The sequence below is a fragment of the Trachypithecus francoisi genome, unplaced genomic scaffold (genome assembly GCF_009764315.1).
Source record: "Trachypithecus francoisi isolate TF-2019V2 unplaced genomic scaffold, Tfra_2.0 Lachesis_group3, whole genome shotgun sequence".
NCBI classification, from domain to species: domain Eukaryota; kingdom Metazoa; phylum Chordata; class Mammalia; order Primates; family Cercopithecidae; genus Trachypithecus; species Trachypithecus francoisi.
The window spans coordinates 30,883,518-30,907,139 of NW_022681468.1; the positions used below are offsets into that span (position 1 = coordinate 30,883,518).

The window sequence follows — 23,622 nt, forward strand, 5'->3', positions numbered from 1 at the left end:
GAGGAGGTGTCAGCCCCACTTGGCAGGTGAAGAAATTAAGCTACAGTGAAACTAAGAACTTGCAGAGGTCACCTCGTTTGGCAACTCCCCTCCCAAACCTCAGCCATGCTCCTCACTTCCAACTCTGCTACAGGACTTTCAGCAAACCTGTAGCCCAGGTGTTGGGCCTCTCCAGACATGTACAAGCCTAGGGGCGACTGCTGGGGTGGAGGACTGGGGAAGGAGGAGTATTAAGGCCACAGAGAGACTAAACTAGGGTCTCTACAAATTAAAGTCAAAATTTAAAATGCAGAATTTGGAAACTTGTTTTTGAACAAGGAACCCTGACCAGTTTTCCACTAACCCCCAGAGGTGCTTATAGACAGGGGAAGGTGAGGACAGAAAACAAACCAAAGAAAATAATGATAAAGCCACAAAGCACAAGAAAAGCCACATCTGAGTCCAAGGCCTTGGAGGAGAGGAACACAGGCTGGCTAATCTATCTTATTGCCGATATTAGGAGAACAATGTCCTGGGTTCATCATCTAAAAACATAAACTTTCAGAGCTGGAGAGCCTAAGAGATCTCTCCCAATGGCTCATTTTATAATCAAGGAAACTGTGGTCCTGAAAGGCGGAATTATCAGCAATCCTGGGGTTGGAACTGGGCTGGACCACCTGGCACCCGCCTCCTTCCACAGCACACCGGGCCATCCCTCCGACCACCAGAGCCTGCAGGTGGAAGCAGTCTCCAACATTGGGCCTCTTTCCAGTTGACTTTATTTTTTAACTTTTTGTTTCAAAATAATTACAGATTCACACGGATTGGCAAAGAAAATCTATGAGGAGGCCCTAGGCACCCTTCATTGTGCCTTCCCCAGCTGACCTGTGAGCATGCAAAGTCCACAATTTTAATATAACCCCAGGTGCACATGTGATGACAGGTTCCTTCTTGAGACCAACTTAGGAGCAAACCATCTATTTCTTTCCCATATCTTATCCTACCCCGATTGCCATAAACCCTAAAACACACACACCACACACACACACACACACGTAGCCTAATCAGCAAAATTTCACTCCTGAATATTGCTAGAAAGATCACTAAGCCAAGTTAATCAATTGTCTCAGCCAGCCACTTGTCCCCAAGAGATGCCTAGACTTTTCATTGCTGTCATTTAACCCTCAGCAGCCTGAGTTTTTATCCCCTGTCTTCCAAACGAGGGCAGAAAAACTGTTCTGGGAAGAATCCAGTATCTAAAATGATGTTCATAACTTGACACCTTTCAAAGGCCTTGTCTGTGCTAATGGAAGCAGACACTTTGGAAAACTTCAGAAGGAAGGTCTTCCTCTCATGTGTACCACCCGGGACCAGAGTGGTTAAAGCAAGAGGAGGAGCACAGGGGGCCCTACAGAGTTTGAACAGCCAGAGGAAGTAGGTATGGTTCAGAAAGGGGAGAGGAGAGAGCATGACAAATGAGGGAAATATTCACAAGAGAGACACCAGTTTAGCAATTAAATTTGACATCGACTTAGACAAAGCTTCTTCACTTTTATTCAACAGAATAAAATTCCTGGGAAGATTTGTGCGCATATGAATAAAAGACTCATCTCATTTTTTTTTTTTTTCCTGGACAGAGGAACATGAAAGCAGGAGAGAAGGACAGAGAGGAGAGAAAGACAGGGACAAGGACCGTGATCAACGGGTCACGAGCTGACCTAGTAGTGAAAGCAGGTGGACATTCATAGCGTCAAGTCACTCCTCCTGTGATAAAGGGACTAGAAGTGGCCCCATGAGGAAAGAGCTTCTGCAATTCACTCTGCATGTGTTTACTGAACACATACTATGTGCCAGGCACTGCACTAGGCACTGGGGAATTTCAAAGGTGAATAGTAAGGAGGCAAAAAGGGAGATAGTGACTACTACTAATTGTACTACTACTACTCCTACCAACTGCTAGGAGAGGGAGCAAAGAGGAGAGAGTGAGGATATGGGATACTTTGTAAGTTTGGATGGTGCTGGGATTCATATTCCAGTCCCCTGCTTCAATCAGGAAACAATGGCTTAACAGTGGGCAAAGAAAAGCAAGAGAGAGCATTGCCTGGCAGTGTCGTGAGTCCCTGCATAGGGACAAGGAGTGTTGAGGGTCTCAGGACTGTGGACATCCTACAAGAGGACACCTCTTGCAGGAACTCCAGTGATGGAGTTTGGATTCATTTGTCAAGTGGTTGTGTCAAGAGGGAGGAGGCCACAGTAGTCACCAGCTGCCCTATAAAAGCAGCCCTGTTGGCTTCACTGCCAGGACTGGTCTGGCCTGCTCTGTAGGCAGAGCCTAAACTGCCCTCTGAGAATGTGGGGTGGAGGGGGTGCAAGAGTGACTCGGAGACCCGAGAACAAAAGTGCTCACTGGAATGTGAGCCAGGGCCAAGAAATTTGAGAAAATTTTCTTTCTACAGAGGGAAAGGAGTCACAGCTTCCTCTGACTGAGGAGTGCTGCCCAAAACCCAGGTCACATCCTCTGCTGTCCCGTAGTGGTTTAAACAGTGCTTTACGGTCCTGGATTCTTCTCAGGTTGGAGGGCTTCCTATGGAATAGCCCATTGGACGATGAAGCTGCATGTCTTGCTGACACAGAGCTCTGTATGGCCAACATTCAAGAAAAATATCCCCTTAGTGGAAGGCATGGGAGCCTGTCTTTAATAGTGTGACATAACGTGCGCAGAAGCGAGTGCTCTGTGCTGAAAAAATAAAAGTGTCAACACCTATTGGGCCCGGGGCTAAGCACTTCACGTGAATTTCATCTTCCCAACAACCCTATGAGGTTGGTTCTATTGTTATCCCCATTTTGTAGACGGGAAAAGTGAGACCCTGCGGGGTTTGGTAGCTCCAGTCTCACAGCTGAGAAAGGGGAGTGCCAGGATTTGAACTCTGGCTGTCTGGGTTGGAAGGCACACACTTAACTACAGCTCTCTACTGTCCGTTGAGCAGGGGTTAGGGCAAGAGGGCAGGAATTATCAACGATGAGGTGGGCTAACAAAGAGAAATGAAGCATAGACTCTGCTCTGTGGAGCTCCTGGCCTAATGAAGGAGACAGAGAAACTAGCAACCACAGCACAGGGGGTGAATGCAGTCACGGAGTGAGACCAGGCGGGGACCTTGAAAGCCCCAGGAAAAGGGAGAAGGTGTCCGAGAAGAGGTGAGGTAGACGTGTTATAGATGCCACCTTGACTTGAAAGGAGAAATGCAAGACTCACAGGGCACCGAGCTTGAAGCACTAAAGAAAGCACAGTGCCCAGGAACAGGTGAAATAAAAAGCCAAGGGATGCTATAGAAAGAAAGTCGGCATCCTGGTGCCTCTGCTGACCTCAAGAAGCAGGGAAAAAAGGCCCAAGTGAAAGAAATAGAAACTGCTCACTTGGTTGGTGGCAGAAAAAAGGATGTGTGTTCACAGAGCATGCACAATCCCCCTGTATCAGGGATTCCTGCCCTCCCTTTCCAAGCTGAAGAAGGAAATCTCTCTCCAGGGAAGCCAGGGCCTGTTTCAGCAGCCATATGGCTCTGACTTTCCTTGGAGGAGAGAGAGAGGCCAGAATGCTTGCTTGAACTTAGACTTCCCACCTCAGCTTGGCCTTGACATTGCTCGACCTTGGCCAAGTTGCTTCTCTGGCTGGAGACCAGAGAGTTCTTCACCTGCCTTTACCTGGGAACAGTAAGTCAGGCAGACTTTGAGGTCCTCCTTGAAGAAAGCCAGCAGGAGAACCAAGGCCTCCAGATCAAAACAGATCAAAGTGGGAGAAGGGTCCTGTGGAGATGCTAATTGACCGGCTAAAGGGGAAGACTGAGCCCTCCAGCGGCATGACCAGAGTGGGAGAGAATCCATTTCTCTGGCCCCACCAGACGGCACAGGAACTCTCTAGCTGCTGGCAAATTGAGCCATACTCCTGTCTCTACGTTCTCACCTCCGAACTGGAGCAGAAGAAGTGATTTGGGGAGTTGAAGGCACACAGCCCCTCCAGGCCCTTAGTGAACTGAGGGGCGCATCAGCTGTAGGGGCTTGGAGGGGACACTTTTCTGAGCACATCAGCTGACTCCATCTTCAGAGCTTGCACCACAGTTGCCATTTTCGCTTTGTGAAATGATTCCCCTCTCTCCAGCTCCACAGTGCCTTCCACTTTGCAAGCACACAAGTTGTACAGAAGCCTAAAAATGCTGATGGCTTAACTGGTTTAATTTTTTTTTTTTTCCCAGCAGCCCTGAGGGGTTTTAACTCTTTCCTCCTGCAGAAACCCTGCTTTTGGAGTTGAATGTTTAAACCCTCACTGGGAGACTCATAAATATTCGGAGTCACTCTCTCCCTCTCTGTTTGATTAGGAAATGAGCCTTTAACTCAATGTAATCCCCAAGCCATTAACAAAAAAGCCCTCCACAGCTCCACTATTAGAATTTCACTCTTAACCCGCTGAGGATTGAATTAGATTAACATAACTACCCACAATCTGAGTTTATTTTCTGTGCCAGATAGAAATGTGTTTTCAAGAAAGGCGAAAAGGGGGAGGAAAAGCAGGAGGGAGAGAAAGAGCGGGAGGATAATGAAATGTAAAAATAGAGATAAGAAAAAGATGGACAGATACACTGTAGAAGTGAAGTGATAGGTCTTTGGTTTTAAAATCCTGCCAGCTGCCATTTTAATTGATGGGGTATTTGGAGAGGCCTCAACTATGTAAAATCGTTTGAATTAGGGGAGCACTTTCCAGGTATTCGCGATTCCCTCTTCCTGCACCTGAGCCTGCTGCATTCCAAAGCACCTGCTCATTGCCCCCACTGTCCCCAATTTGGGAGGAGGTCAGAACTGGATTCCTATGTGTTCAAGGGCGGTGGGGGAGACCCATAAAACAATGGTACATGCACACAGGAAACTGCTTGTTTACATTCAGAGAAATAAACAATGACAAGGATGGAATGGGTTAGATTTTGCAGACATGAAGTCACAGACAGCTCCTTGACTAATTGCGTTTAAGAAATCAGTTTGAAAAAAATGAGTTTGATGGGAGCTCAAACCACATAAAATTAATCGTTATTGAAGCAGAAACTAAATAATCAGAGGCTGTCTCATGCAAATACACTGAAGTTTCCGTGAACTGCATCACTGTAACTAAGCCCAATGGGCCAAATCACATCCTGACTTAAGGATGAAAGCCAGGCCCTCTATCACACTGTCAGGCAAACCCCTGTCTCACCTGAAAGGATCTACATGTAGGCCAGGGAAGAGGCAGTTTTTAGCTAAATGTCTCAACAAAATATTCTTCTCTCTGACCATTAAGGCTCTGAGAACACAGAACTTGTTCAGGAATGCGGGACTCTCTCCCACTGCATTTAATCCTGACACACTGGGCCTGCACAGTGGGCCAGGCAGGCTCCAGTGTGCAGGTTGGGGAGGGGAGGGAGAATTTGCTCTTGTGCTAAAAGGCTTTTGTAAAAGCCACACTTTCTCTCAAAAGCCATCGAGATCTGAAAGTCCTAGAAGTGTGGCTTTGCCAACAGCAAACTTCTCTGATCTGAATGCAATGTCTCAATCACTTCATTCACTTGAGCTTTAATTAACAATAACCCACCAAATCCCACTTCAGCATTATGGTGAAAAAACCTTAGCAGGATATATTTACCAAAATAGAGGCCCTTGTAACAGGAAGAATAATAATGCTATATGTATAATACACTTTAACACCTAGTTGGTGTTTGTCACCCTCTGGAGTTCTTAGACTTCACCGTCTATACTAGGTCTTAAACAGTGACATTTACCCCATTGTACACCAAACTCCTTGTTCTGACTTTCTCCACTACTGAATGCGGTCTTACTGGCTGAACATGGGACGTTTACCTTCTAATTTCTCATTGCTTCCTGATCCACTCTCTCATCCAAAATAATGGATGAACGGATTAAAGATATTAATAACCCTAAACAAAATGCAGCTGAAAACATGGAACCAGAAAAAGGAAAGTTAAGGTTTCAGAAAGGTCACAATCAAAATGATATCAAATTGCTTCTCTAAACATATATGTGTATATCCACATTTATTTAACTTTCATCGCGTTAGATTTGCTGGTAACACTATTTTGTTTATAATCAATCAAAAACAGTACAGGCATATCTGCTTTGTTTAATGCTTTTAAATTGTTGGAAAGATTGTTTCTTTGTCGGATATTGTTCTCCCAAAGAAATCAAGGAGACCTCAGCCATATAGCGTACGATATCCATCGTATAAATAGAAACTCATGGTAAAAAAAAGAGGTACATTTAAAAAGTTGTACTTAAGCATACATTAGACATCATTACTTTTTATGTTTTTCCAAAATGTAGGGCTACTTTTCCTTTGTAAATTCTATAAAGCAAATCTTCCCAAGTACAGGATTTCGGGTGAATACTATTCAATATTCAGAAACTAAAGTCCCAAACGTTGCACGGGAAGCTCGTGGCAGGTAAACCCTGTGGACACCAGACTATGGCTGGGGAGGCCCCATCTAGAGCCGCCCGGGGTGCACTCAGAGCCTGCACACTATTCGAATTGTCTGAAACAAGCACAGCTTTGACAAGCCTCGCGATATTAAGTTTCTTCCTTTGCGAAGGATGCAGAGCAAAGCAGTCAACAGCCCTCCTTCCACACCTGGCTTTGGCCTGGGACTCTTTCTCCCAGCCCCCAGCAAAGTTCCCTTTCAAGATTAAGAAAATATACCAAATGAGGGAGCCAATGACAGCCGGTAAGGCAGGACAAACCCTCAGCTCTCATCTTAACTTCTCAAAGCAAACTCCATGGAGGGGAGGGCGAATGTCATTTTCTTTAAGGTGCTATAGAAAACTGGTCATTGAGACTGTGGGGGCTCTCCCCGAACCTGCAAGTTCCCACATTGAAACCAAATCTTCCAGGAGTCCCCATCATTACCTGTCCTGTGGGCACTGGGTCTTCCTGGGTAACCTTCCCCAACTTGCCCTACACCGGAGCTGCCAGCAAATAAAAGTTTTCACGCTGGGCGACATCTCTACCCTGCTGAGCCGCATGTAAACTTCCCTTGCCCTTCTGATGTACTTACTTTTTTTTCTCAGTGAAAACAAACAAAAATCAAAGGGAAGTCACTGCTTCCAAATGAGTTTGTGTCACCGTCCCACCTAGCCATTCGGAGACCCTCTGACCTTCCCGTGACAGTCTAAGAAAGGCAACGTTTTCCTCTCGGCCACACAGGGATGCTTTAGAGTGCGGAAAACCAGGATGAAAGAACAGGCATGGGGAGATATTTTTATCCATTGAGAGAGAGAGAGAGAGAGAGAGAGAGAAAGAGAGAGAAAGGGGACAGAAAAGGACCCGCAGAGTCTGGGGAGGAGAAAGGGAGAAGTTGGCTTACTCACATGCTTGGGGCTGGCGTGGAGGACGGGGCTGGGGTGGAATGTGCGACCCCCTCAGGTGCTTTTGGTTGCTGATAACTCGTTGCTCCGCTCCTCCGGTACCAGCTGACAGTCCCCTGTCTGTGTCTCTTTGTGACTAAGGACACAGTACTCCCAACCTATAAATAGATCCCGACTCCGTGATTGATATAACAGGCAGCTGACAAAAAAAAAAAAAAAAAAAAAAAAAAAATCTCACAACCATAACCAGGTCTTAAACAAAACAGCAAAAGGCTTTAGACTTTCAACTCCACTGAGCCCCACGCAGACTCCACAGCCACTGGTGGATGCAGGAAAGTGTGGAAGAAAAATATACTATGAAGGGGAGGAGGAACTGGGGGAGGGCAAGGGAAAAGGGGGGGTGTGGAAGACAATGACTTCTCTAGTGGTGTGTGGCAGTCACTTGGGGTCACAGGAGAGCTGGTGACTGATGGTCGGCAGAAAGCAAGGGGAGGAGCCAGGACAGGAGGTCCTGACCTGGAGAAGGAGAGCCACCCCCTCTCGGGATCCTGAGCCCGTGGCCCTGTCAGGGCCCGAGTCAAAGTCCTGACTTGGGAGCATTCGTCAGCTCAAGTGCTTTCCACGAAAGTTTCCATTCCTCCTGCCAAATTAGGAGGCAGGGAGGGAACTCAGTTTTCCCAGCTCAGGGGCCAGGCAGGCTTCTTGGGGGCCATGCAGAAGGCTCCTGGAGGGTGAGAGAGAAAGTGCAGGTGCCTGGTGAGGCTAGGTCTTTGAAGAGGCCAAGAGATGGTGTTCCCAACAGAAGAACGGCCTGAAGTTGAAAGGCCTTGGGGGTGTTAGTGTCTCTGCTTTTTCCAGAAAGATTTCTTAGGACATCAAGTCGTCTGAAAAGGTTTCCTTTTTGGAGAACAAGCCTCGCTCTTTGGGGTACTGGATGGTCTCTAAGAAGTACTGCCTGTCCCAGTTTCTACAAAGTTGGGGCAGCCTCTCTGGGATAGGCCAGTCCAGCTCTGAAAGCTGAGCCAAGAGGCTGTTTCTGGAAGATAGAAGAATCTTGGTGAAATGGCACAAGTATGGGCTGTTCAACAATAAACCAGGTGAGCATGCATTACCCCCGGGGGCTTCCCATCTGCCAACTGGAGACCCATTTGCTTTGACTACGCAGGGTCATCTGTCTTGATTTTCTGGATTTCTTGTGCATGCTAAATGAGGTAGAATTTCAGGTGAGTTTCCCCTTCAAGAGGGGTCATAGGACGAGCCCCTTGCTGGTGTGGATAAGGGACAGGTACTTCATAATCCCTAAAACTTCCTGATCCCCAATTTTTAAAAGAAATGAAGTTGAACCTCTTCTTCATGTTAGATCTAATCCTTTACTCTCCAGGTTATCAGAAACTATGAGGATGGGGTGGTATCTAAGCTGTTGAAGTCAAAAACCTATTTAATGTGTAGAGCCTCCAATCTTTCCCCCAGTAACCTGCCACTGGAATATGAGCTCCAAGAAGGTAAAGATTATGTGTTTGTCTCATTCATCATCACATCCCCATGATACCTGATCCATAGTAAGACTCTACTGAGTATGGATTGATTGACTGACTAATTGAATGAATGAGTGATACTTAAGATACTATCATTTGAGCCACTCCTTTGGACTAAATAAGATACTGTCTAGAAATGTCTGTATCGTAAGAGTGTCCTTAGGAAGGCCCAGAACTGGGAGTGAGACTTCAGGCAGAAATAGTCAAACTGCTGTATTTTCACTCGCATTTTTATCTGAGAACCACTGCCCTTCTGAGTACCAGGCCAGTGATGCCAGTGGTCAGCCACCAAGCACTCCTCTCTAATCAGGCCTGGCCACACACAGGGTTCTCTGCAAGTTCAGTTGCTGGAAAAGCAGATAACCCTGCAGAGACAGGGCTCTAGAGAGGCTCCTGTTCTGATGACTGGGGCTATAGCCACTTAGACACACATTCACCACCAGGTTCCTTCCCAGGGAAAACACTTTCTCTTCTGATGCAAACTGAGGACTTCCCTCCATGATTTGCTTTCTCCTCCAATTCTCATCAAGCCCTTGCTGATCTCTGGCAGACATCCTGCAGCCCCTCCTAGGGCTTCCACAGCCCCCTAGCACAGCACCCTGTCTGTAGGAAGGGCTGTGTTTGGGTTGAACCCAGCCACCCCTCTCCTTAGGAAGCCCCTGTGGCACCTTTGTTTTGGCTTTTGATCTCTAGGTCGACCTCTGAATCATCTCACAGTCTGATTCTCAACTCTGCCAACTGAACCGAGCCTTGGTGTCTGCCCCCTTGAAGCTGGCCTGGGGGCAGCAGGGGTCTGCTGGGACCAGCTGATAACCAGTGGCATTTCTCTCTGCTCACAGGGGCTCTCTTGAAGGGCAGGTCATCATCATCTTAGGAGATCCCAGGCTTTTGCATGCAGGAGGTTCATCATGGCCTCACTTTCTCATCATGAAACCTCTCCAGCTTCAAGGGCCAGGCCTCCAGTCTACTGGGAGCAGATGCACATCCCGACACACACCTCTGAGACTGGGCTGTTAAGTACAGACTCTGGACCGGAACTCCCTGGGTTGGAATCGTGCCTCTTCCACTTATTATTGGGAAACTCTAGAAAAATCCCTTAGCTTTTTTGTGCTTCGGTTTCCTCATCTGCAATGTGAGAATTCTAAGTGTCTGTCTCCTAGGATTGTCATGAGGACAAAATGACTCAACACAAAAGGATGCTTAGAACAATGCCTGGCCCATCCAGTGTCCCCTATATATGCTCCAGTTATATCAGCCCCCACATGTGCCCCATGCTCATTCTGGAGGTGGCCCCTGCCCACCTGAGCCATATCACTCGATCTTGCTTTGGTTCTTCCCTAAAAATGGCAAGTGGCACTGGCAGGGCAAGTACCCGATGGCAAGACGTGCTCTGGCTGCAGAGCCTGGCCAGAAGTCAGAGGTCAGGAAGAGAAGACTGCGTGGGGACTTTTGGAGTTTCAATGTGTTTTATGAGTGTGTTTTAGTGTGTTTTGGAGTTTTACACCCAAAAGCAGGTATAGAGAAGAACAGGAAGACCCGGAGGATTCCAAATCTGTCCCGGTTTCCGCACCTATCACACAGAGCCAGGTTCATAATACACTCACTCCTCCCTACACTGCTCCATTCTTTTCCCCCAGAGATTCCCTGGTGTCCCGGCACAGTTGAGTACTCCACCTTGAGGCCACCACGCAGCAGTTGGCCAGAACACGGCACTTAAAAAAATGATCCAAATATCACTGCAACCTCGATTATTCCAGAGATGCTCTGCCCCCCTGGAGTATTCTGATGTCCCAGAACAGTTACATGTTCCACCTTGAGGCTACCACTCAGAAGTTGACCAGAACATGATGTTTTTGAAAAAAATCCAAATATCCCAGCAACCCCAATTATTCCATGAGATTATGAGCTCTGCCTCCTCCTTCAAAGGTGATTCCAACTCTTCTAGAATTTCTTGAGTTTTCCCTCCTAATCCCTCCTTTTCAATTTTTTTTTTTTTAGTGTACAATATATACTTTTTCTTTTTTTTCTTTTAGAGATGGGATTTCAGTATGTTGCCCAGGCTAGTCTCAAGCTCCTGGGCTCCAGCGATCTTCCTGCCTCAACCTCCCAAATAGCTGGGACTACAGGCACATGCCACCACGCCAGCTGTCTTTTTCTTAATACTGTAAATTCATATGGCATAAAATTCACCATTAATTTTTTTATTGCACTGATAGAAAGACTTTGAATTGTTCTGGAAATGTTATGGAATTAGACAGCCAGAATGCTTGCGTAACATAGTAAATATACTAAAGTCCACTGGAAAAAAAATTAATTGACACATAATAACTGTACATACATACAACGTGTAATAATCAAATCAGAGTATTAAGCATTTCTATCATCTCAAGCATTCATTGTTTCTTTGTGGTGAGAACATTCAAGATCCTTTCTTCTAGCTCTTTTGAAATATACCATCCAATATTGTTAGCTCTAACCATCTTTCTGTGCAATAGCACACCAGAACTTATTTTTCTTATTTAACTGAGACACTGTAGCACTAACCAGTCTCTCCCCATCCACCCTTCTCACTCCCTTCCCCAGCCTCTGGTAACCACTATTTTACTCTCTACTTCTAAGAGGTCAACTTTTTCAGATTCTGCATATGAGCAAATTCACCATTTTAAAGTATGCAGTTGAGTGACGTTAAGCACACTCACAATGCTGCACACTGTGCAAACTATCACCACTGTTTAGTTCCAGAACATTTCATCACTCCCAAAGAGATCCTCATACACATTAAGCAGGCACCTTCCATTCCCCCATTAGTCGGCTAGGGCTGCCATAGCAAAAGACCTGAGACTTGGTGGCTTAAACAAAAGGCATTTGTTTCTTTTTAACATATGCATTTTGGGGACCCTAGCTTCCAGCAACCACATATCTGCTTTCTGCCTCTATGGATTTGCCTATTCTGTGTATTTCATATAAACAGCATCACACAATAAGTGGTCCTTCCCTAAACTCTTAACCCCATGTGCCTATTCTGTAGAAACAAGGAGGCTGACCTTTCTTGCAGTACTTTTTGTTTCGCGGGGTCTGCCAGGCCCTTGGCCTACATCCAGCCCAGTTCTGAACCCCTAGGTCTGAGGGTGAGCCTCCCAGCCTGAGAAGTCAATGACCATTTGTGAATACCTGTTATGTGCTAGCTGTTTCGCCCAGGTTTTCTTATCAAATCCTTGGCACACTCCCACAGGAAGAATTATTACTCCTTGTATTAGTCTGCAAGGGCTGCAGAATAAAGTCGCCAAAACTGGGGGACCTAAAACAACAGAAATGTATTGGCTCCTAGTTCTGGAGGCTGGAAGTCTGGGATTAGGGTGTCAGCAGGATTGGTTCCTTCTGAGAGCTGGGAGGGAGAATCTGTTCCAGGCCTCGCTCTTAGTTTCTGGTGGTTGACTGGCAGTCTTTGGGGTTCCTTGGCTTGTAGATGCACCATCACCCCAGTCTCTGTCTTCAGCTTCACAGTACGTTAACCCTGTGTGCATTTCTGCCTCTGTGTCCAAATTTCCCCTTTTTATAAGGACACCAGTTATTGGAGGAGGGCCCACCCTAGTGAATTCATCTTAACTTGATCATCTGCAAAGACCTTATTTCTAAAGAAGGTCCCCTTCATAGGAACTGGGAGCCAGTACTTCAACATCATTGTAGGAAATGCAGCTCAACCCAGAAGATTCCCTTTTACAGAATAAGCAACTGAAAGTTCAGGAGGTCTTGTCCCTGGAATGAGACAGAGCTGTGTGTCACCACAAAGAAAAGACACAGGCAGAGGGAGGTGGGCCCTTGACTGCTCCTCTCCGGCCTCGGGGATGCATGCACCTCCACTGGCTCAGTGCCACAGGGCTCCATTTGGCTTGCTCCAGCGTCATTAGTCCCAGCACATCAAGGTGACTTTACATTGTTTACAAGGGCCACTGAAAGTGCAGTCATCCCCTCCCACACTGTCTTATCAATTCATTTACCTTTCCGAATTCCCTAACATAGACTGCCAGCCAGGAGGGGTGGGCAAGGACCTGCAGTCCAGGAAGGGCCTGCCTCCACTTTATCTGGAAAGAAAAATCTATCTGCTTGGGGATAGACCTAAATACAACACACCGGTGCGACTAGGCCATTAATCATCTCTCGCTGGGACACAGGAGACCAGGAAGCAGCATTGTGGGCATGCTGGCTTTAAACTCAAGGGTGAGGAAGCTCTGGGGACACTGCCAGGCACACCATTTCCAGAGGACATTCTACAGGTGCATCAGGTAGAGGTCACACAGTTTGATGCTGGTGACATCTTGCATGGGAAGAGGAGGCAAGAAGGGCAGATTGATGTCCCCAAAGGATTCCCTGAAAGCAGGTGCTTGCACTGAAATAAATACCCACTCCCTGGTGGAAGCAGAATACCTTTTGACCAGGAACACATTTGCCGGGGAACTCTCCATGCCCAGTAGTTTGGCACATGCCTACAATCCCCTGGGGATGCTGTATTCTTCTTAGAGGAGGGGGAGCTGCCAGAACAGGGACTCATGGAATAACAGGAGACCTAAGTCGACAAATCAAAAGCCCCCACGCCCAGACTCCCTCTCCCCATTTCCACCACTTCCTTACTCCAGGAGACCTGCCCTGCGGCCCAGCCAGCCTGCATGGCATCCCATAAACACGCTGTCCCGGCTAGGTGTGTTCCTGGCTCCACTGTCTCCCTTCTGTCTTCCTTAATTTCTATTCATTCTTCAGGGCCCAGGTCAAGTGTGACATCTCACCTGTTCACTCCCTTTTCACAGCAGCCCTCACCTCCAGTCTCCTCCCACCACCACCAACTCGTCTCATCTGAGTGTCTGTCACATCTCACATCGCCTTGAGTAGTGTGCTGTCTTCTCACCTGTGTTTGTCTCAAGCGACAAAAAGGCAGTAATAATGGAACAATTGCTGTCATTCATTGAGCACTGTTGTGTGCTAAGTTCTGTGGAAAGCACCTGATCTACATCACCTTATTTAAATCTTACAACTACCCTGATGGTCATAACTTTCTCCAGTTCATCAGCTGGGAAACTGGCAAGCCAAGTGGGCAAGTGACTGGCCCACGTTGGACACTGGGTACATGGTAGAGTTAGGATCAGCCTCTGCCTGGCATAAAAGCCCATGCTCATAGTGTTTCTGCTATGACCCCCCCACCCAAGTAGGGGGTACACAGTGACACTTTCTCATGGTGTTAGTGAACTAAAGCAATAGGATTCCCACCAAGAACACAACTGGAAGGGAATGCACAAAGAGAGATGGGCTTGCACTGGCTGGGTGCACCCTGTGGGGCGTTTCCAGGGCTCAGGGCATATCTACCACAGTTTGAGTCTTTTCCTCTGACTGAGTAAGAGAAAGATCTTAGAACTTAATGACTGCTGGGAGATTTCCCAGTTATTGGATAGACCCCATAGGGAATAGTTAGATCTCCCTAGTCTTTCCTTCAGGATGGGATTTAAAGCAGGAAAAGGAGGTGAAGGGCAGGAGAAGGACAAGGGTGAAAAGTTTAGGAAGTCTCAGAGCTGGATGTGGCCAAAGCTCATGCTGGCCGTGGATTCCAGCAGCTCTTCCCAGGCCTTATGTCTTGTTCCTTATAAACTGGGGATAGAGAGCCTGATCCCAAATCTGCTCTGTAAAATGGGAGGGCTGAAGATACCTATACAATTCTGGTCAGCAATAAACACGCTATTATTTTGCAGTTTTTCAGACCTGTCATTAGTACACTTTGGTCAAAAGCAGCCAGAACCCCACTGTGACCAACTTAAGCAGAAATAGAACTTATTGAAATGATATAAAGTAATTCATATTGAAAAAAGGAAAGACTGGGTGCGGTGGCTCAAGCCTGTAATCCCAGCACTTTGGGAGGCTGAGGTGGGCACCTGAGGCCAAGAGTTCAAGACCGGCCTGGCCAACATGGTGAAATTCTGCTAAAAATATGAAATTAGCCAGGTGTGGTGGCAGGCACCTGTAATCCCAGCTACCTGGGAGACTGAGGCAGGAGAATCACTTGAACCTGGGAAGCAGTGGTTGCAGTGAGCTGAGAGCGCGCCACTGCACTCCAGCCTGGGTGACAGAGCAAGGCTTCATCTCAGAAACAAACAACAACAACAATAACAAAAGGAAAGACTGAGGAAACGAAGGTGGCTCTGGGAGTCTGAGAACAGAATGTGGTGGGGGGCTTCTTTGGGACACAGTCACTGGAATGAATGAGCTCCAAGCAACTGCCAACCCTGCCTCCTTCTGCTTAAAGGCCAAAAGCCACAGGAAAGACACTGACTGACTCAGGCTGGGTCACATGATCACCTTGGGTGGTGAGAATGTCGGAGAGGTTGGCAGCTCACCAGGACTATGCACAATGGGAGAAAAGTAATTCCCCAAAAAGAGACTAGGGTCCTGCACCTCTCCAAAAGGAAATGGATGCTGGTAGTCAAACTTTAAAAGTAGAAATTGTGCTGGGCGCGGTGGCTTACGCCTGTAATCCCAGCACTTTGGGAGGCCAAGGCAGGCGGATTGGGAGATTGAGACCATCCTGGCTAACACAGTGAAACCCGTTCTCTACTAAAAATACAAAAATTAGCCAGGGGTGGTGGTGGGCGGCTGTAGTCCCAGCTACTCAGGAGGCTGAGACACGAGAATGGCATGAACCTGGAAGGTAGAGCTTGCAGTGGGCCGAGATCCCACCACCGCCCTCCAGCCTGGGGGAGAGAGCGAGACTCCGTCTCTATAAATAAATATATAAATAAATAAATAAATGTAGAAATTGTTCAGGACTCTCAGGAATATGAATTTGCTATATTGAAAAAAACTCTCTGGGGATTTTGAGCCTTTTAAGGGATAGAGAGATTGATGACAGCTCTTTACCATATCTCCGATAAGTTTCTGTTCTTCCTCCTGCCCCAGGATATCAACTCCATCCAGCCCTGCTGCTAGCCCCTCTCCAGGACTCTATCCTATCAGTTCTCCCCTCCCTCTCTCCCGTCATTGATTCTCTCCAATGACTCCTTCCACAAAACTTATTGAAATGCTTTAAAGTCTGTTCTATTCAACATCAAAACAAAACAAAACTGCATTGTATTGGACCCTGCCTTCCCCCAGTCTATATCCCTACATTGTGCAATGTCACTCCCTGGACCATGGGTCTTTTAGAGTCTTATTTACGTCTCCCTTCTACATGTGGCTGTGTTCATAACTAGGTAACTGCATTAAATGCAGTGTGCTCAAAACCAGATTTATCACCTTCTTCTATAAACACAATCTTCTGCCTGTGTTCCCTCTTAACAAACAGTACCACCATCCACCTCATTCCCCAAACTGGAAGCCTCCAAGTCCTTAACTCCTCCTTCTCCCTCCACATCTAATTAGCCACCAAGTCTGATCACCAGGATATGGTCAAATTTGATCTCATTCCTTCCCTCCTAGCAGGTGTGAGGTGATATTGTGGTTCTGATTTGCATTTCCCTGATTATTAGTGTTGTTGAGCCTCTTTTCAAGTATTGTTGGCTATCTGTATATCTTTTTTAGAGAAGTGTCTATTCAAGTCCTTTGCCCATTTTAAAATCAAGTTATTGGCTGGGGTAGGTGGCTCACGCCTGTAATTCCAGCACTTTGGGAGGCTGAGGTGGGGGATTGCCTAAGGTCAGGAGTTCAAGACCAGCCTGGCCAACATGGTGAAACCCTGTTCCCAATAATAATACTAAAAATTAGCCAGGCATGGTGGCTCATGCCTGTAATCCCATCTACTCAGAAGGCTGAGGCAGGAGAATTTCTCGAACCTGGGAGGCAGAGTTTGCAGTGAGCCATTGCACTCCAGCCTGCGAGACAAGAATGAAACTCTGTCTCAAAATCAATCAATTGATCAATCAATCAAGTTATTTGTTCTTGTTTCAGCTGTTGAATTGTAGGAGCTTCTTGGGTATTCTAGATAGTAATCCCTTATCGGATATGTGGTCTGCAAATAGTTTCTCCCACTTTACAGATTGCCTTTTCACTCTGTTGATGGTTTGCTTTGCTGCATGGATTTTTAGTTTGGCATGATCCTACACATCCAATTTTGCTTTTGTTGCCTGTGCTTTTGGTGTCAAATCCAAGAAATCATTGCCAATTTTTTCTCCTATGTTTTCTTTTGGAGATTTGTAGTTCCAGATCTTGCATTTAAATCTTTAATCCATTTTAAGTTGATTTTTGTATACAGTGTAAGATAAGCATTCAATTTCATTCTTCTCTATATGCAAATACAGTTTTCTCAGCACCAGTTGCTGAAAGGACTATCTTACCCACATGTATTCTTGGACCCTTGTGAAAGACGAGTTGACCATATATACATGCATTTATTTCTGGGCTGTCTATTCTATACTATACCATGGTCTGTATGTCTGTTTTTATGCCAGTACCATACCATACTGTTTTAATTTCTATAGATTTGTAGTATATTTTGAAATCAGGAAGTGTGATGCCTCCAGTTTTGTTCTTCTTGCTCAAGGTTGCTTTAGTTATTTGGGGTCTTTTGTGGTTCCATATGAATTTTAGATTGTTTCCTCTATTTCTATAAAAAAAGCCATTGAGATTTTTGATAGGAATTGCATCGAGTCTGTAGATAGCTATGGATATATGGCTATTTTAGCAATATTAAGTCTTCCAATCCATGACCACAGGATGGCTTTACATGTATTCTTGTCTTCCTTAATTTGTTTCATCAATGATTTGTACTTTTATTTTGAGACCGAGTCTCTCTCTTTTGCCCAGGCTGGAGTGCAGTGGCATGATCTCAGTTCACTGCAACCTCTGCCTCCCTGGCTCAGTGATTCTCCTGCCTCAGCCTCCTAAGCAGCTGGGATTACAGGCTTGCACCACCATATCTGGCTAATTTTGTAGAGATGGGGTTTCACCATGTTGGCCAGGCTGGTCTTGAAGTCCTGGCCTCAAGTGATCTGCCCACCTCTGCCTCCCGAAGTGCTGGGATTACAGGCGTGAACCACTGCATCAGGCCAATGATTTGTACTTTTTAGTGTACAGGTGTTTCACCTCCTTGGCTAAGTTTATTCCTAAGTATTTTATTCTTTTTGAAGCTATTATAAGTGGGATTTCTTTCTTAATTCCCTTTTCAGATAGTTTGTTGTAGGATATAGAATCACAACTAATTAGGCCAGGTGTGGTGGCTCCAATCTATAATCCCAGCATTTTGAGAGGCTGAGGAAGGCAGATTGCCTGAGTCCCAGAGTTTGAGACCAGCTTGAGCAACATAACCAAACCCTGTCTCTACCAAAACTACAAAAAATTAGCCAGGTGTGGTGGCATACACCTGTGGTCCCAGCTAATTGGGAGGCTGAAGGAGGAGGATTGCTTGAGCCTGGGAGTCAGAGATTGCTGTCAGCCAAGATTGCACCACTGCACTCCAGCCTGGATGACAGAGCAAGACCCTGTCAAAAAACAAAAAAAAAGAAGAAAGGAGGAAGGAAGGAAGGAAGGAAGGGAGGGAGGGAGGGAGGGAGGGAAAGAGAAAGAAAGAAAGAAAGAAAGAAAGAAAGAAAGAAAGAAAGAAAGAAAGAAAGGCAACTGATTTTTGTATGTTAATTTTGTATCTTGCAACTTTACTACATTTATTAGTTCTGACAGATTTGGGAGGATTTTACTGTATATATTATGTCATCTGCAGAGATAATTTTGCTTTTCCCTTTCTGATTTCTATGCCTTTTGTCTCTTTTACTTGCCTAACTGCTCTGTCCAGGACTTGCAGTACTACGTTGAGCCAAGTAGTGAGAGTGGCCATCCTTGCCTTGTTAATTTTCTTATTTAAAATATCCAATGGCTCTCCATTTTCCATGGGATAAAACCCAAGTCCTTTATTTTTCATAATTCAGCTCTAACTCATGTTCCTGGTCACATCTCTCGCCGCCCCCGGCACATGGTACTGTCTCCCTTGCACCACTGCATTCTCTTTCATCCCTCTGCCTGAAATACAGCACCGGCCTTCAAAACCCAGCTCCAGTGTCACCTCCTCTAGGAGCCTTTCCCTACTTCAGCCACTCCTTCCTCTGAACTCCTACAGGATTGTGGGACACACTCTCCTAGAGCACATATCACACAGTACTGTAAAGATTTGTTCACGTGTTGGTCTCCATTCCTGGGAGGTAGCTCCTGGAGAACAAGAACTTGCTTTTTCTTGTTTTTATCATCCCCTGTCCCACTACCAACCAGTGCCTATCCCAGCTCCTGGCATTCACTAGGTGATCTATAAATGTTCGTTGAATGAATGAATGAAAACGAATTAGGAAACATAGAGTAAATGGGTGAAGAGTAGGGTAAGAGATCAACACAGGATGAGAGAGAAATGGTCTGCAGGGTGTCAGATGAGAACGTTGTGCACTGCACAACTCCAGGAGGCACCATTCATGGGGCAGTGCGTATGAATTTCCTAGAATTGGGCAGATCACAATGTGGGCAGGTATGTGCAGCAGCCCCACAAAAATAACTGCCTTAGGAAGGGATAAACCGTCTTCTAGGAGAAAAAGAACCAGCTACCAGTTAATATTTGAGTTGGAAGAGGCTTTTGGAGAAGAGAACATAGATGAAAATGATGAAAGAGGCATTTGAGCAAGTGCAGCAGACATCATGGATTGCCTTGTAGTCTTCCGGTTTTCCTGGCTGGCTGGGCCAATTACTGTAGATGTTAACAATGCCAGGTGTTTCTCCAGCTTCCCTTATAGTTAGAGGTTTCCATGTGTCCCAGTCAAACAATAAGACTTAAGGGGAAGTTTGCTGGGGTGGAAAGGGAAGGCATTTGGGCAATATTTTCCTCCATGATAGAAAGAGAGACAGACCAGGGGAAAGAGCTGCAGAAGCCATTGTGTAATCATAAAAAAGAAACTTGGAGAGGAAAAGCCAACATGCCAAGGATAGCAGAGCACAAGGATGGAAAAGATGTGGGACCATGGCTCACTGCTGACCCGCTGGGCCAAGAAACCAACCCTGGAACCAACTACTTCTTGTTACAGAAGACGATGCATGTTTCTATTGCTTAAATCACTGTTTCCTTTTCATAGTCTCTCTGTTACTTGCGTCCCAAAGCATTCTAACTAATAAATTAGGTGTGGTGCTACATATGGCAAATGGTGCTACATATGGCCCAGAGCCAGACAATTAATATAAACTGCACGTAAACCAGTAGAAAAGCCCTGAGACCCCACAGGTTAAGAATCTTAAAATGCAGCCGAGAGAGGTGGCTCACATCTGTAATCCCAGCACTTTGGGAGGCTGAGGTGGGTGGATCACCTGAGTCCAGGAATTTGAGAGCAGCCTGGCCAACATGGTGAAACTCCATCTCTACTAAAAATACAAAAATTAGCAGGGCGTGGTGGCACATGCCTGTAATCCCAGCTGCTTGGGAGGCTGAGGCAGGAGAATTGGTTGAACTCGGGAGGCGGAGGTTGTAGTGAGCCAAGATTTTGTCACTGCACTCCAGCCTGGGTGACAGAGACTCTGTCCAAAAAAAAAAAAAAAAAAAAAAATCCCTAAAATGCAAACATTGGTAGAATAATGTCAACGGTGTGACTTCCATTTCACACTTTCAGCTATTCCATTTCTCTCTCTAATAAGTTGGCACCATTTTCCCTTTTATTTATTTATTTTTTTGAGACAGAGTCTTGCTCTGTGCCCCAGGCTCTACTGCAGTGACAGGATCTTGGCTCACTGCAACCTCCAGGTTCAAATGATTCTTGTGCCTCAGCCTCCTGAGTAGCTGGGATTACAGGCACGTGCCACCACATCCAGTTAATTTTTATATTTTTAGTAGATATGGGATTTTACCATGTTGACCAAGCTGGCCTTGATCTCCTGAACTCAAGTAATCCACCCACCTTGGCCCCCCAAAGTGCTGGGATTACAGCCATGAGCCACCGCGCCTGGTCACCATCTTCCTTTAACCCCAAGCCCCACTTCCAAAAAATTACTGTCAGTCTTTGGGCTAGAAGAAAACCTGCCCATTTTGCAGCACTTTACAAAATGATTCCCCATTGTTTCCGTCACAGTAGCCCCTGGGCATATGGGACAAGGTGAGGAAACACCCAAGGGGCAAGTGGCAGCAATGAAGATGTCGAGCTTCTTTTGCACCTGAGCACACGTTATGTGCCAGGAACTGTTCTAGGCACTTTACACATGTTCACTCATCTGATCCTCACAGCAGCCCCTGAAGTGGAGATACCAATATCATCCCATTTTACAGATTAAGAAACTAAGAAACGGAGGCACTGGGAGGTCCTGTAGCATTTCCACCTTGAAAGAGGCAGAGCTGGGATGGAAACCAAGTCAGTCCAACTCCAGACCTACGTTTTCCCCCACAATCTGTTCGGTGATGGTGGCAACTCCTTTCTGGTTTTATGGTTGTTAATCCATGCCCCTCCAGGAAGAACCCTGGAGCTCTGGAAGGAGCAGAAAGCCCTCTGTCTTGGTTTGCTTGCATATAAGGACTCTGACGCCCTTCTGTTGGCTAACTCAAGGATGCAAATTTTCTAACTGAGCTTCCCTTCCAGCACTGACACAAGGGAATGGGGGTAAGGGGGTCACCATCTACTGCCTAGAGGATTACACGAGGCTGACTTAATACGTAACTTGGAACTCCATAATCTTACCCCATAGATTGCTTGGTATTTGCCTTCAGTAGATTCACAGGTAATTAAATTACCGTACAAGTAGTTTTCAAGTCTGAGGCAAAGACTTGAACTAAAAGCAAAGCCTTACTAATTCAGACAAATGGGGGAGGCATGAAGGAAAACAAGAAGGAACTGTAGCTTTCCTTTCAAAAGAAACACATTTTTTACATTTCTAGTACTTACAGTAAATCACACTAAACATTAATAGCAGCCAAATGGAGTTCTTGCTGAGTTTGGGTGAATGAATAAATAAAACTAATTTTAATTAGCATATTCCTTGTATACAAATATATTCTATTAATATACTTTTGAAAGCTTGTTGTTTGAAGGTTAAACATTCATTCATACATCCAGCAGGCAGCATGGAGTATCATCACAGAGAATCTACAATGTGCTACTGTGTGCTCTCCGCTAGAAGCTGAAGATAAGGAGTCAACAAGATTCAGACAATATCCTGGAAGAATCTGCAGACTAAGAAAAGATATATGCACAAATAAATAATGATACAATATGCTAGGATTTATTAGGAATATACAGACAACATACTGAGTGACTACAGTTATGGAACAACTGACTCTCTCAGAGGAGGTAAAGGAAGGATTCACTGGGAAGGTAATCTTTGAGCTGGGTTTTGAAGGATGAATAAGAGTCTACCAGGAAGAGAAAAAGAGGAAATCAAGGGTGGCCACAAGACACAGGCCAGAGTCATTCAGGGATCCAGTGATAATGCTCCGAGGTGGCTAATCGTCGTTCGTAGGAGCTATGGCTCAAGTGTCACAAACTGACTTGTTGAATAGAAGCTTTTAATTTGATAATATAATGCAGAAAACATTTTAAGTACAGAAACATTTTTAATACAGAAAAGTGTAAAAGGTAATAGATGCTCATGTACTTGCCACCAGAATGAACAAATATTATTCTTATGTCATTAGCTACGATTTTTTTTTTTTTTTTAAATAAAGCTTTGTGGCCAAGCACAGTGGCTCATGCCTGTAATCCCAGCACTTTGGGAGGCTGAGGTGGGAGGATTGCTTGAGGCCAGCAGGTTGAGGCTGCACGAGCCGAGATCGTGCCATTGCACTCCGGCCTAGGTGACAGAACAAGACCTTATCTTAAAACAAAAACGAAAACAAAAGCTTTGCATCATTAAAACACTGACGCTGCACCTCTGGTGTTCTGTCACCTTCTCTAGAGCCCACTCCCTGACTGCACTCTCCAGAGCAGACCCCTCTCTTTTCCTCTCTGGCGGGGCCTCTGTTTTTTCCTTATGGCATCTCCCACTGTGTGAGGTCACCTTGTGGTTTGCTGATGTGTCCTGTACCGTCAGGTCATCTCCATAGAAGAGATGCCTGTAAGGTCTTAGTCACTGTGGGGCTCCTCCATGCTGCTGCATATTTGGTGCTGATTTAATATGTATAGAAGAAAGGAAGGAGGCCAGGCACAGTGGCTCATGCCTGTAATCCCAGTACTTTGGGAGGCTGAGGCAGGTGGATCACCTGAGGTCAGGAGTTCGAGACCAGCCTGGCCAATATGGTGAAACCCCGTCTCTACTAAAAATACAAAAATTAGCCAGGTGTGGTGGTGGGTGCCTGTAATCCCAGCTACTTGGGAGGCTGAGGCCAGAGAATCGCTTGAACCCAGGAGGTGGAGGTTGCAGTGAGCTGAGATAGCGCCATTGCACTTCAGCCTGGACAACAAGAGCAAAACTCTGTCTCAGAAAAAAAAAAAAAAGGAAGGAAGGAAAGTAGGGAGGGAAAAAGGGAAGAAGGGAGAGCTTGTAGGTTAGTGTGAACTTTTCTAGGAGGCAGAAATAAAATCTTCAAATAAAGGAACTGTAGCAAAGAAGGGACAACAATTCCACTGAATTCCACAAATACGTATTGAGCCTCTCCCAGGTGCAGGGCTCTGTGGGAGGCACAGGGCAGACTCATGCCCTCCAGGATCTTACCCTCCAGGAGTAACTGAGGCTCCTAAGAGCTCAGCCACTAGCCAGCCCTGGGATGGGGGTGATTCGGAGAGTGTTTGGCAGATTT

The 23,622-nt window shown here is 45.9% G+C and overlaps 1 protein-coding gene across 1 annotated transcript in view; it reads right to left on the reverse strand.

Annotated features, from left to right (window-relative positions):
- The window catches only part of ESRRB (estrogen related receptor beta), a 191,723-nt gene extending 184,144 nt beyond the window's left edge, over positions 1-7,579 (reverse strand). The window contains exon 1 of the mRNA XM_033187335.1: positions 7,378-7,579. Coding sequence (XP_033043226.1) covers positions 7,378-7,379 — 2 coding nt within the window. The 5' untranslated portion in view covers positions 7,380-7,579. The remainder of the gene's footprint in view (positions 1-7,377) is intronic.
- Between the last annotated feature and the right edge of the window lie 16,043 nt (positions 7,580-23,622).